The 13,773-nt window shown below is 37.8% G+C and overlaps 1 protein-coding gene across 6 annotated transcripts in view; it reads right to left on the reverse strand.

Moving 5' to 3' along the window:
* The window catches only part of LOC128697880 (ATP-binding cassette sub-family G member 5), a 130,941-nt gene that overhangs the window by 111,715 nt on the left and 5,453 nt on the right, over window positions 1–13,773 (reverse strand). For 4 of the 6 annotated variants that reach the window (XM_053789876.2, XM_053789874.2, XM_070099533.1 and 1 more), the window contains exons 2-4: window positions 3,501–3,603; window positions 3,201–3,318; window positions 2,877–3,082 (exon numbers count right to left, since the gene is read on the reverse strand). In XM_053789876.2, coding sequence (XP_053645851.1) covers window positions 2,877–3,082; window positions 3,201–3,318; window positions 3,501–3,554 — 378 coding nt within the window. In that variant the 5' untranslated portion in view covers window positions 3,555–3,603. Of the gene's footprint in view, window positions 1–2,876; window positions 3,083–3,200; window positions 3,319–3,500; window positions 3,604–7,999; window positions 8,208–13,773 lie in introns of those variants that run through there. The other 2 variants (XM_070099534.1, XM_070099535.1) reach the window with 2 other exon arrangements.

Below are 13,773 nucleotides of genomic sequence, written 5' to 3' on the forward strand. Positions count from 1 at the left end.
TGTTCTGTATATATAGTAAGCAGTATTTAGATATGGCTAAAGGGGTTTTTGTGGCATTTATGGATTTGGAAAAGGCGTATGACAGGGTGGATAGGGGGGCAATGTGGCAGATGTTACAGATGTATGGTATAGGAGGTAGGTTACTGAAAGCAGTGACGAGTTTTTACGAGGATAGTGAGGCTCGAGTTAGAGTATGTAGGAAAGAGGGAGATTATTTCCCAGTAAAAGTAGGCCTTAGACAAGGATGTGTGATGTCACCGTGGTTGTTCAATATATTTATAGATGGGATTGTAAGAGAAGTAAATGCGAGGGTCTTGGCAAGAGGTGTGGAGTTAAAAGATAAAGAATCACACAAAGTGGGAGTTGTCACAGTTGCTCTTTGCTGATGACACTGTGCTCTTGGGTGATTCTGAAGAGAAGTTGCAGAGGTTGGTGGATGAATTTGGTAGGGTATGTAAAAGAAGAAAATTGTAAAAGAAGAAAATGTAAAAGTATGTAAAAAGTATGTAAAAGAAGAAAATACAGGAAAGAGTAAGGTTATGAGGATAACAAAAAGATTAGGTGATGAAAGATTGGATATCAGATTGGAGGGAGAGAGTATGGAGGAGGTGAATGTATTCAGATATTTGGGAGTGGACGTGTCAGCGGATGGGTCTATGAAAGATGAGGTGAATCATAGAATTGATGAGGGGAAAAGGGTGAGCGGTGCACTTAGGAGTCTGTGGAGACAAAGAACTTTGCCCTTGGAAGCAAAGAGGGGAATGTATGAGAGTATAGTTTTACCAACGCTCCTGTATGGGTGTGAAGCATGGGTGATGAATGTTGCAGCAAGGAGAAGGCTGGAGGCAGTGGAGATGTCATGTCTGAGGGCAATGTGTGGTGTGAATATAATGCAGAGAATTCATAGTTTGGAAAGTTAGGAGGAGGTGCAGGATTGCCAAAACTGTTGTCCAGAGGGCTGAGGAAGGGTTGTTGAGGTGGTTCGGACATGTAGAGAGAATGGAGCGAAACAGAATGACTTCAAGAGTGTATCAGTCTGCAGTGGAAGGAAGGAGGGGTAGGGGTCGGCCTAGGAAAGGTTGGAGGGAGGGGGTAAAGGAGGCTTTGTGTGCGAGGGGCTTGGCCTTCCAGCGGGCATGCATGAGCGTGTTTGATAGGAGTGAATGGAGACAAATGATTTTTAATACTTGATATGCTGTTGGAGTGTGAGCAAAGTAACATTTATGAAGGGATTCAGGGAAACCGGCAGGCCGGACTTGAGTCCTGGAGATGGGAAGTACAGTGCCTGCACTCTGGAGGAGGGGTGTTAATGTTGCAGTTTAAAAACTGTAGTGTAAAGTACCCTTCTGGCAAGACACCTGCCTTGGTGGGAAACAGCCAGTGTTAATAATAATAATAAAAAAATATAGTAAGCACAGTAATACAAGTGTTCATTTTGTATATTAAGCAAGTTCAAGCTCTTGAAGAGCAGTGTGGTGTGTTGTCTGGTGCAAAGGTTTAAGGTGATTGGCCGTGGTCGATCCCCAAGCACAAATACCATAGGTGAGGTAAGCGTAGATGAAAGCATCGTATAGTGTAAGTGCTGTTTGGGGTACATAGTACCATATCTTGGGAAGGATGCCTACTGTTTTGGAAACCTTCTTGAACATATGCTGGATGTGGGTCTGAAATTTAAGATTAGAGTCAAGGTGAAGACCTAGAAATTTGCCCCCTATGTGTCTTGTAATGGGAGAACCATTTATCAATATGTTAAGCTGGATATTTAAAGCTCTGTTTCCAAACAGCATGAAGTAGGTTTTGTCTATAGTGAGAGCGAGTTTGTTGGTCATCATCCAAGTAGATATTTTTAGTAGCTCGTCATTTACAGTATCTAAGCACATCCCAGTTTGAGTGGGAGAAGACACTAGTAGTGTCATATGCAAACAGAACTGGTTTAAGGAGTCAAGATGCACTGGGGAGGTCATTGATGTAAAAGAGGAAGAGTAGAGAGCCAAGGACACTACCCTGTGCCACTCCAACAACTACAGGCTGAGTAGCGGAGGTAACTCCATTTGTGTATACATACAGGCGTCGATTGCTAAGATTTTAGGAAATCAAGAGAATGTTTTAGTTAAAATATTTTCATCCTTGGCTTATAATGAATGGTGAATATATTTATTGTAAGAAGTCTGAATAAATGAAGAATAGGTATACATAATTGAAAACTGCTGTATTAGCAAAACACTGTAAAGCTAAGTGCTGTAAAGTGGGGCCTGCCTGTAGTGTAAATTACCTAGGATAATCCAAAAAATTCAAAGGACTTATTTCCATTGGGGTCTGTTGTCCCTTTCCTGTTACACTGTTGTGCAGAACAATGACTGTAAATGTAGGCAACCTTATTAATGTATAGTAAAAGGACACAAGTGCAAGGAACTTTGTCAAGCCGTTATGGCTTGACAAAGCTCCTGGAGAGCGAAATGTTGCCACAATAAAAATTTCACATTAGTTGCACTTGTGTCCTTTTACTTTACATCTTGTTGATAATTCTACCAACATTATTACAACCTTATTAATGGCCTTTTCTGACAAGAACTACACAAGACACGAGTGATCTTGTTTATTAATAACAGCAAGAGAAGACAAGTAAGAAAAGTGACTTATTTAGCAATGACAACAGTAAGAGAAAGACCAGGAGAGTGCAAGTAAGAAGACAATTTGTTCAAAATTAATTCTTACTAATTTTTATTATTAATCTTGGGAAGTATTAAGCACACAGGAAATGGAGGCAGTCTGGTTTGATCTGAGGAATAGGATAACTACAATTCCTTGGATCAAGAGCCCTTCACCAGTTTTTACGAAAATGAAGAAAAATGCTTAAGCTTAATATTATCACTGACCTTGGAACTAAGCGAGAGTTTAGCAGCATACTCAAGGGTGTGTTTGGCTGTGAGTCCCTCCAGCAGCTGCGTTTTATAAGTGACATAGCCACAAGAGTCTTGAAACAACCTCAGCGACATGGGCACATGGTTCAACAGTATCTGACCACGGGTGGGGCCCTGGGCACGGCGAGAGATCACCTCCAGCAGGGCACGCTTACCACTTCCTGTCAAGTTAACACTAATGAGATAGTGAATTTAGTGGTGATGGTGGTTACAGGAAAGTGGTGAGTCAAGGTGGTAATACACCCTTGGAGCTCAGAATGCAAAGACAACAACACTCACCCTTGGAGCCCAGGATGGCCATCAGTTCTCCTCCGTGGATCTCAAGAGAGACATCCTTCAGAATGACGCCTGTTGGCACATTTCCTACCAGTTTCTGTAGACAGGAGCCTGGCTCAACCTGCCTCAGGGCCACAAATATTCAGTCTTGCTATGCTTAGATTAATGTTTAGTACAGTATACAAGGAATACGGTATAACATTATGAATGTCAAAAATTTAAATAAAGCAGAATACAATTTTAGAACAGTAGCAATATTAAACAATGTTGGAACAAAGGCAACATACAAAGATGTAGACTCACAGGGCCAGTATGAAAGACACTAATGAGTTCGAGGATAAACTCGCTGTTCATCATGGTGTCTGCTGATGGGGGCTACTTCTACACTTTCACTTCACTATACACACTTTTGCATAGAAAAAAAAAAAGTGTTGGTTCAGCTGAAAATACAATATAGGATGCATTTATCTATTTTTTTTATAAGACACTGAAAAATGAAGCAAATCAAAAGAAAAACCAGAGGACTGCCAATACAGGAGAATTAACAAACACCCCAGATTACATTTTTTTTTTTTTTTTTTCAACAAGTCGGTCGTCTCCCACCGAGGCAGGGTGACCCAAAAAAGAAAGAAAATCCCCAAACAGAAAATACTTTCATCATCATTCAACACTTTCACCACACTCACACATTATCACTGCTTTCGCAGAGGTGCTCAGAATACAACAGTTTAGAAGCATATACGTATAAAGATACACAACATATCCCTCCAAACTCCCAATATCCCAAACCCCTCCTTTAAAGTGCAGACATTGTACTTCCCATTTCCAGGACTCAAGTCTGACTATATGAAAATAACCGGTTTCCCTGAATCCCTTCACTAAATATTACCCTGCTCACACTCCAACAGATCGTCAGGTCCCAAGTATCATTCGTCTCCATTCACTCCTATCTAACACGCTCATGCACGCTTCCTGGAAGTCCAAGCTCCTCGCCCACAAAACCTCCTTTTCCCCCTCTTTCCAACCCTTTCGAGGACGACCCCTACCCCTCTTTCCTTCCCCTATAGATTTATATGCTTTCCATGTCATTCTACTTTGATCCATTCTCTCTAAATGACCAAACCACCTCAACAACCCCTCTTCTGCCCTCTGACTAATGCTTTTATTAACTCCACACATTCTCCTAATTTCCACACTCCGAATTTTCTGCATAATATTTACACCACACATTGCCCTTAAACAGGACATCTACACTGCCTCCAACCGTCTCCTCGCTGCTGCATTTACCAACCAAGCTTCACACCCATATAAGTGTGTTGGTACTACTATACTTTCATACATTCCCTTCTTTGCCTCCATAGATAATGTTTTTTGACTCCACATATACCTCAACGCACCACTCACCTATTTTCCCTCATCAATTCTATGATTAACCTCATCCTTCATAAATCCATCCGCCAACACGTCAACTCCCAAGTATCTGAAAACATTCACTTCTTCCATACTCCTCCTCCCCAATTTGATATCCAATTTTTCTTTATCTAAATCATTTGATACCCTCATCACCTTACTCTTTTCTATGTTCACTTTCAACTTTCTACTTTTACACACATTCTCAAACTCATCCACTAACCTTTGCAATTTTTCTTTAGAATCTCCCATAAGCACAGTTTCATCAGCAAAAAGTAACTGTGTCAATTCCCATTTTGAATTTGATTCCCCATAATTTAATCCCACCCCTCTCCCGAACACCCTAGCATTTACTTCTTTTACAACCCCATCTATAAATATATTAAACAACCATGGTGACATTACACATCCCTGTCTAAGACCTACTTTTACCGGGAAGTATTCTCCCTCTCTTCTACACACCCTAACCTGAGCCTCACTATCCTCATAAAAGCTCTTTACAGCATTTAGTAACTTACCACCTATTCCATATACTTGCAACATCTGCCACATTGCTCCTCTATCCACTCTATCATATGCCTTTTCTAAATCCATAAATGCAATAAAAACTTCCCTACCTTTATCTAAATACTGTTCACATATATGCTTCAATGTAAACACTTAATCTACACATCCCCTACCCACTCTGAAGCCTCCTTGCTCATCCGCAATTCTACATTCTGTCTTACCTCTAATTCTTTCAATTATAACCCTACCGTATACTTTTCCTGGTATACTCAGTAAACTTATTCCTCTATAATTTTTACAATCTCTTTCGTCCCCTTTCCCTTTATATAAAGGGACTATACATGCTCTCCGCCAATCCCTAGGTACCTTCCCCTCTTTCATACATTTATTAAACAAAAGTACCAACCAATCCAACCCTATATCCCCCCCTGCTTTTAACATTTCTGTCATGTTCCCATCAGTTCCAGCTGCTTTACCCCCTTTCATTCTACGTAATGCCTCACGTACCTCCACCACACTTACATTCTGCTCTTCTTCACTCCTAAAAGATGGTATACCTCCCTGGCCAGTGCATGAAATTACCGCCTCCCTTTCTTCAACATTTAAAAGTTCCTCAAAATATTCTCGCCATCTACCTAATACCTCCCTTTCCCCATCTACTAACTCCCCTACTCTGTTTTTAACTGACAAATCCATACTTTCCCTAGGCTTTCTTAACTTGTTTAACTCACTCCAAAATTTTTTCTTATTTTCATTAAAATTTCTTGACAGTGCCTCTCCCACTCTTTCATCTGCTCTCCTTTTGCACTCTCTCACCACTCTCTTCACCTTTCTTTTACTCTCCATATACTCTGCTCTTCTTATAACACTTCTGCTTAAAAAAAAAAAAAAAGTCTGGAAAAAGTACAGTGGACCCCCGCTTAACGATCACCTCCCAATGCGACCAATTATGTAAGTGTATTTATGTAAGTGCGTTTGTACGTGTATGTTTGGGGGTCTGAAATGGACTAATCTACTTCACAATATTTCTTATGGGAACAAATTCAGTCAGTACTGGCACCTGAACATACTTCTGGAATGAAAAAATATCGTTAACCGGGGGTCCACTGTATTCTACATCTAAGAAGCCACATTATAAATTGTGTGAAATGTATCTATTCTTTCTCTTTCCTAGACAAAATGCATTTCCATTCAGTTATCCAAATTGGAAACTTTCTCTAATGAAGTAAGCTATTAGCACCACAGAGATCCAAAACACAATGTTGAAATCTTTAATACTGTAGTATAAATGAAGATAAAAATGCATATTTGAATAAAAACTTACTAACGTAGTTTGTGGCTTAAGCTTTAATGGGAACAACGTTCTGCTGTTACTTTATTAGTGGACACTACAACATACAGTTTATAGCATTTCATTAAAACATTTTGTCCACCAGGTACTATCAATACTCAGAGATGGGTAAAAATAAAAATAAATAAAAATAAAAATAAATAAAAATAAAAATAATTAATAAAAATAAAAATAAAAAATAAAAATAAATAAAAAAATAAAAAAAATAATAAAAAAAAATAAAATAGAAAAATAAAAATAAATAAAAATAAAAATAAATAAAAATAAAAATAAATAAAAATAAAAATAAATAAAAATAAAAATAAATAAAAATAAAAATAAATAAAAATAAAAATAAATAAAAATAAAAATAAATAAAAATAAAAATAAAAATAAAAATTAATAAAAATAAAAATTAATAAAAATAAAAATTAATAAAAATAAAAATTAATAAAAATAAAAATTAATAAAAATAAAAATTAATAAAAATAAAAATTAATAAAAATAAAAATTAATAAAAATAAAAATTAATAAAAATAAAAATTAATAAAAATAAAAATTAATAAAAATAAAAATTAATAAAAATAAAAATTAATAAAAATTAAAATTAATAAAAATTAAAAATAAAAATAATAAAAATTAAATAAATAAAATATAATATATATATATATATATAATGTCATGCCGAATATGTAAAACTGGTCAATTAGCAAGAACTCATTTAAAATTAAGTCCTTTCTGAAATTTTCTCTTATACGTTTAAAGATATATTTTTTTCATTGATGTTAATGTAAAAAATTTTACTTTTGCACCAAAAGAATCTTAGAAAGCTTACCTAACCTTATTATAACAAGAGCAATTTATTTTAGCCTAACCCAACTAAATATATTTTAAATACGTTTACAATAATTTAGTACTAAAACACAATCAAATATAATTTTTTCGTTAGGTTCAGAATGATTTTGGTGAAATTATTGCATACACAAATTTTCACTTGTCCTATATGGCAAGATGAGCGTTGCAATTCAAGCCAAGATGGCAAGTTCTGCCTATTCGGCACGACATATATATAGTATATATACAATGGACCCCCAGTTAACGATATTTTTTCACTCCAGAAGTATGTTCAGATGCCAGTACAGTGGACCCCCGCATAACGATTACCTCCGAATGTGACCAATTATGTAAGTGTATTTATGTAAGTGCGTTTGTACGTGTATGTTTAGGGGTCTGAAATGGACTAATCTACTTCACAATATTTCTTATGGGAACAAATTCGGTCGGTACTGGCACCTGAACATACTTCTGGAGTGAAAAAATATCGTTAACCGGGGGTCCACTGTACTGACCGAATTTGTTCCCATAAGGAATATTGTTTAGTAGATTAGTCCATTTCAGACCCCCAAACATACACGTACAAACGCACTTACATAAATACACTTACATAATTGGTCGCATTCGGAGGTGATCTTTATGCGGGGGTCCACTGTATATATATATAAATATATATATATTAGTGGAGACACGAGGTATAGAGATGGGAGAGTGACATCACCTGCAGTAACATTGTGACCCCATGGCCTGGCTGGCAAAGCTCTCGTTTCACATGTGGAGGGCCTAGGTTTGATTCCTGGCAGGGTGGAAACATTCTGATGCATTTCCTTACACCTGTTGTCCTGTTCACCTAGCAGCAAATAGGTACTTGGATGTCAGTCTACTGGTGTGGGTCGCATCCTGGGGGACAAGACTGAGGACTCCAATGGAAATAAGACTGACAGTCCTCGATAACGCACTGCCTTTCTTGGGTTATCCTGGGTGGCTAACCCTCTGGGGTTAAAAATCCAAATGGAATCTTATCTAACATGTTCAGCCAGGTAGAAACTTTAAACCTTAACCCTTAAACTGTCCAAACGTAGATCTATGTTTGCACGCGTAGTGCTCCGGCCTTGATTTTCTCCATAAGAAACAATGTAAAAAATGTAGATCTACGTTCAGAGCGCTCCGCAAGCAAATGTAGATCTATGTTTGGACAGTTTAAGGGTTAAAATTAGTTGGGTCAGTATGCCAATGTCAGTATTTCTCCATATAGTTTGTATAACAGCTGGAGTTTACCTGGAGAGTGTTCTGGGGGTCAACGCCCCCGCGGCCCAGTCTGTGACCAGGCCTCCTGGTGGATCAGAGCCTGATTAACCAGGCTGTTACTGCTGGCTGCACGCAAACCAATGTACGAGCCACAGCCCGGCTGGTCAGGTATCGACTATAGGTGCTTGTCCAGTGCCAGCTTGAAGACTGCCAGGGGTCTGTTGGTAATCCCCCTTATGTATGCTGGGAGACAGTTGAACAGTCTTGGGCCCCTGACACTTATTGTATGGTCTCTTAACGTGCTAGTGACACCCCTGCTTTTCATTCAAATTCAAAGTTTATTCTCTATAAAGATTACAATGTTGAATTTACAGAATTTGGTTGTGTGGTTATACATGTAGTTAAATAATGATTACAGAGTGTACCACTAGAACGCCTAGCATGGCTAGGCATTTCGGGCAGACTTAGTTTAATTCTTTATTTTAAAATATTACAAATTATGAGGTAAGTTGGTATTATGGCTAAGTGACTAAATACTAGTTTGTGAGCTTTTGTTTTGGCACAGTACATAGTTTCAGTACTGGAGTATCATAGGATTCATTATTTTAAGATTGAGATTAATATTTCTGTTTATGGTCAAGTGGGTGAGTGAGTGTAAGTGTGAACCACCAGGTGGTATTCGTGTAGTTAGTTGATGGGGTGTATCAGGGAGATAAGATGTTTTCTAATGGTAGTTTTGAAGGTGATGAATGTGTCTGCAGTTCTAGAGTTCTCAGGTAGGGTGATCCAGATTTTAGGGCCTTTGACATACATTGAATTTTTGTAAAGGTTTAGTCGGACACGGGGAATGTTGTAGAGAGGTTTGTGTCTGGTGTTATGCCTGTGGGTTCTGTCACAACTATCAACAAAGCGTTTTAGGTCAAGGTTGATATTGGAGTTTAAGGTCCTGTAGATGTAGATTGCACAGTAGTAAGTGTGGATGTACTGAACAGGGAGTAAGTTTAGATCTATGAAGAGTAGGGAGGTGTGTTGCCAGGGATGGGATTTAGTGATTATTCTTACTGCAGCTTTTTGTTGGGTTATTATTGGCTTTAGGTGTGTTGCTGCAGTTGATCCCCAAGCACAAATAGCATAGGTGAGGTATGGATAAGTAAGTGAGTGGTATAGTGTGAGAAGGGCATTTTGCGGCACGTAGTATCGTATCTTGGAGAGGATCCCAACCGTTTTGGATACTTTTTTGGTTATGTGTTGGATATGGGTGCTGAAATTCAGGTTGTCAAGGTATAGGCCTAGGAATTTGCCCTCATTATGCCTGGCAATTAGAGTGTTGTCGATCTTAATGTTAATTTGTGCATCTCCTGCTCTGCTACCAAACATAATATAGTAGGTTTTGTCAGTGTTAAGCGTAAGTTTATTGGCTGTCATCCAAGTCGATATTTTGATCAGCTCCTCGTTAACAATGGTGTTGAGGGTGGCAATATTAGGGTGAGAGATGACATAAGTCGTGTCGTCAGCAAAGAGAATGGGTTTCAGGTGTTGGGATACGTTTGGAAGATCATTGATGTATATGAGGAAGAGCAGGGGACCAAGGACACTTCCCTGCGGAACTCCAGTATCAAGTGGCCGTGTTGTTGATGCTGTGTCTTTAATGGTGACATACTGATACCTATTAGTAAGGTAGCCCTTGTGGCTTAGCGCTTCTTTTTGATTATAATAATAATAATATTAGTAAGGTAGGATTTGAAATAAGCAAGCGCATGGCCTCTTATACCGTAATGGTCAAGTTTGTGGAGTAGGATGTCGTGGTCTACTGTCTCAAAAGCTTTTCTTAGGTCAATAAAAATTCCTAGTGGATATTCCTTATTTTCCAATGCTGTGTAAAGCAGATCTAGCATTTTTATGATTGCATCATTAGTGCTTTTATTTTTCCTGAATCTAAATTGGCAGAGTTTGAGTATGTTTTGTGCTGTTATAAATGAATATAGTCTCCTGTGCACTTGTTTCTCAAAGATTTTGGATAGCAATGGTAAGTTTGATATTGGCCTATAGTTGTTTAAGTCTGTAGGGTCACCACCTTTATGTATTGGTGTAACCCTTGCCATCTTGAGTAGTTTCGGGAAGGTGCTAGTTTCTAGTGACTTGTTAAAAAGTAATGAAATAGCATGCGAAAGGATATGGGCCGCTCGCTTGTACAGTAATGGTGGGACATTAGACAGATTCCCCGAGTTGTTTTTAAGTGACTTTATAATCTCGGTGACTTCCGAGGGCTCAGTTGGTGCAAGATAGAAGGAATTTGGGAAATTCCCATCTAGGTAGTCCCCGGCATGGGCATTGGTATGTGGGATTTTATTGGCGAGATTAGATCCTATGGTTGAGAAGAAGTCGTTTGTCTTGTTAGCTGTGTCAGTGGGATGTAGTGGTGTTTCATTAGGTTTAGTTAGGACAATATTCTTGTTTTTTTTCAGTTTGTGGGTCCCTAGAATCTGAGAGAGTGTTTTCCAGGTCTTTTTTATATCTCCTCTAGTGTCTGTGAATCTACTGGAGTAGTATAGTTGTTTGGCTTTCTTTATTACTTTGGTGAGAACTGATGAATAGTGTTTAAGAATATCTTTGTGTATTAAGCCCTGTCTATATTGCTTTTCATATTGGTGTTTCTTGTCAATGGATTTCAGAATGGTGCTGGTTAGCCATGGGCAACCAAGCAGTTTGTTTGTGATCTGTTTCTTTTTTATAGGACAATGTTGTATAGTCTAAGTAATTTGTTAAGAAAAATGTCTGTCCAGTCATCAATACCATTGGCCTTGGAGAATTCTGTAGGCCAGTCAACAATCTCTAGGTCAGCTGTGAACTTCCTTATTGAGGCCTCGTCATGGAGTCTAAATGAGACTTTGTTGTATTCAAGTGGTGGTTTACTAATGTTTGTCAGGAGGAAGGTAGGGTAGTGGTCTGTAGTGCTATCTGTGATTATCCCTGATTTAAGGGGGGCTAGTATATTGGTCCATATGTGGTCTATTATGGTTGCACTTGTCTCAGTGAGTCTGGTTGGTTTAGTTATTGTTGGTATGAGAAGTGTGTTGTTCATATTGCTGATGAAATCAGTTACAGGCTGATCATCTAGTAAGCCAAGGTTGATGTTGAAGTCTCCAGCTAAGAGAAGGTGGTGCTTATTCATTTGTCTGTTTGTTATTAGTGACTTTAATTTCTCACTGAAATTTGGGATGTTTGTGTGAGGTATCCGGTAAATGGCACCGATTGTTATAGGTGTCTTAAGGTTTTTTACAGTAAAATTAGCAAAAATGTATTCCCCATATTCATCACTAAAGCAAGTGGTGCTAATACAAGATAATTGGTTAGAGTAATAGATTGCAATACCACCCCCAACTTGGTTTGGTCTGCAGTTGTGAATTGCTGTGTATCCTGGTAGAGGGTAGATATCTATTGTGTCCTGCTTAAGCCAGGTCTCAGTAAGAATAATGCAGGAGAAGGGTGTCTTTAGTGATTCAAGGAGTGCCAGGAGGTCATCATAGTGTTTGCTTAAGGACCTGATGTTGTAGTTAAGTACTGATAGACTTTTAGCATTGTTTAGGATAGTGCTGGCTTGTGATGCTGTGTAATAAAGGCAGTTACTTTCCAATAGGTTTTGATTGGGTGTCAGATTATGGAGGTTTAGATCAGGGTCAACGTGATCAATCATCTTCTAGGTTTAAATTATGGTTATTTATATCCTGAGCTATGTGTTGAGTTCTAGTACTGATATCTGTAGTGGTGGGAAGTTTGGATAAGTATATAGCTAGAGTATTTTGGTCATATAGAGTATAGTCACTACTACACATAATGAAGTTGATGTTGTCTATGTGTTGTGCTGGAATGAACTAAAGTACAACTAGGTATAAACTAGTAAAATAAAAATACAAATTTAAAATAGAACAAGACTCTCACTTGTAATTGCACTAAGGTCTAATATAATGACTTTTGTGGAGTCTATGTTTTGAGCTAGAATGAGCTATAGTACAACTAGATTTAATCTAATAATATAAAAATACAAATTAAAAATAGCACCAGTCTCTCACTAGTAATTGCACTATGGTCTAATATAATGAATTTGGTATTGACTATAGTACAACTGAGTTTAATCTAATAATATAAAAAAGGCACAAGACTCTCAATTGTAATTGCACATAGGTCTTATATAAGTTGTTTACAAGAATTAGAGTATAACTAGATTTAAATTGACAGGATAAAATACACAAGTTAAGGTAGCAAAAGAATAATAATAAAAAAAATAAAAATAAAAATGGCAATGACTTGGGATGTTACATCATCTGCCAAGTCTTTTGCTTTCGTAGCGAGTGATTTTCGTGTGCAAATTCGGTACTAGTCCCTCTAGGATTTTCCAGGTGTACATAATCATGTATCTCTCCCGCCTGCGTTCCAGGGAATAGGTTTAGGAACCTCAAGCGCTCCCAGTAATTGAGGTGTTTTATCTCAGTTATGCGTGCCGCGAAGGTTCTCTGTACATTTTCTAGGTCAGCAATTTCACCTGCCTTGAAAGGTGCTGTTAGTGTGCAGCAATATTCCAGCCTAGATAGAACAAGTGACCTGAAGAGTGTCATCATGGGCTTGGCCTCCCTAGTTTTGAAGGGTCTCATTATCCATCCTGTCATTTTTCTAGCAGATGCGATTGATACAATGTTATGGTCCTTGAAGGCGAGATCCTTCAAGGACCATAACAGTGTTATATCTAGTGAAAATAAGTTTAGCCAAGGTTTCAGAAATAAAGAATGACCCTAATTTCCATGTGATGGCATTAGTATTGGCAATCAGAGGAGAGTAAGTAATGTTGATTTCGTGTAGGCTTCCTTGACAACTAGTTTGGCACTGGGTATCAGGTTGTTCTTTGTACTGCAGTGCACAGTACAGGTACTGTTCATGCAGACACTTGTGTGTTTGCTATCCTTGTGTTCAGGGCCCTACAAGTTTCAACAATGTAAAACTTGTTACTGACAATATTTGCTGCTTTAAATTCAAGAACTTGAATTCTCAGTGTTAGCTATGTAAAAAATGTACTTGCACACTTACCAGACTAATCCAAATATTTTTCTTATAATGTACAATAATATTTAATCTACTTACAAATAAATTCAATATACAAATATTTATCTGTATACATATAGTGACAGTAGTAAGAGAAGTGAATGCTCGGGTGTTGGCAAGAGGTGTGGGGTTATAAGATAAAGACTAACACAA

Source organism: Cherax quadricarinatus, chromosome 68 (assembly GCF_038502225.1).
Source record: "Cherax quadricarinatus isolate ZL_2023a chromosome 68, ASM3850222v1, whole genome shotgun sequence".
NCBI classification, from domain to species: Eukaryota; Metazoa; Arthropoda; class Malacostraca; order Decapoda; family Parastacidae; genus Cherax; species Cherax quadricarinatus.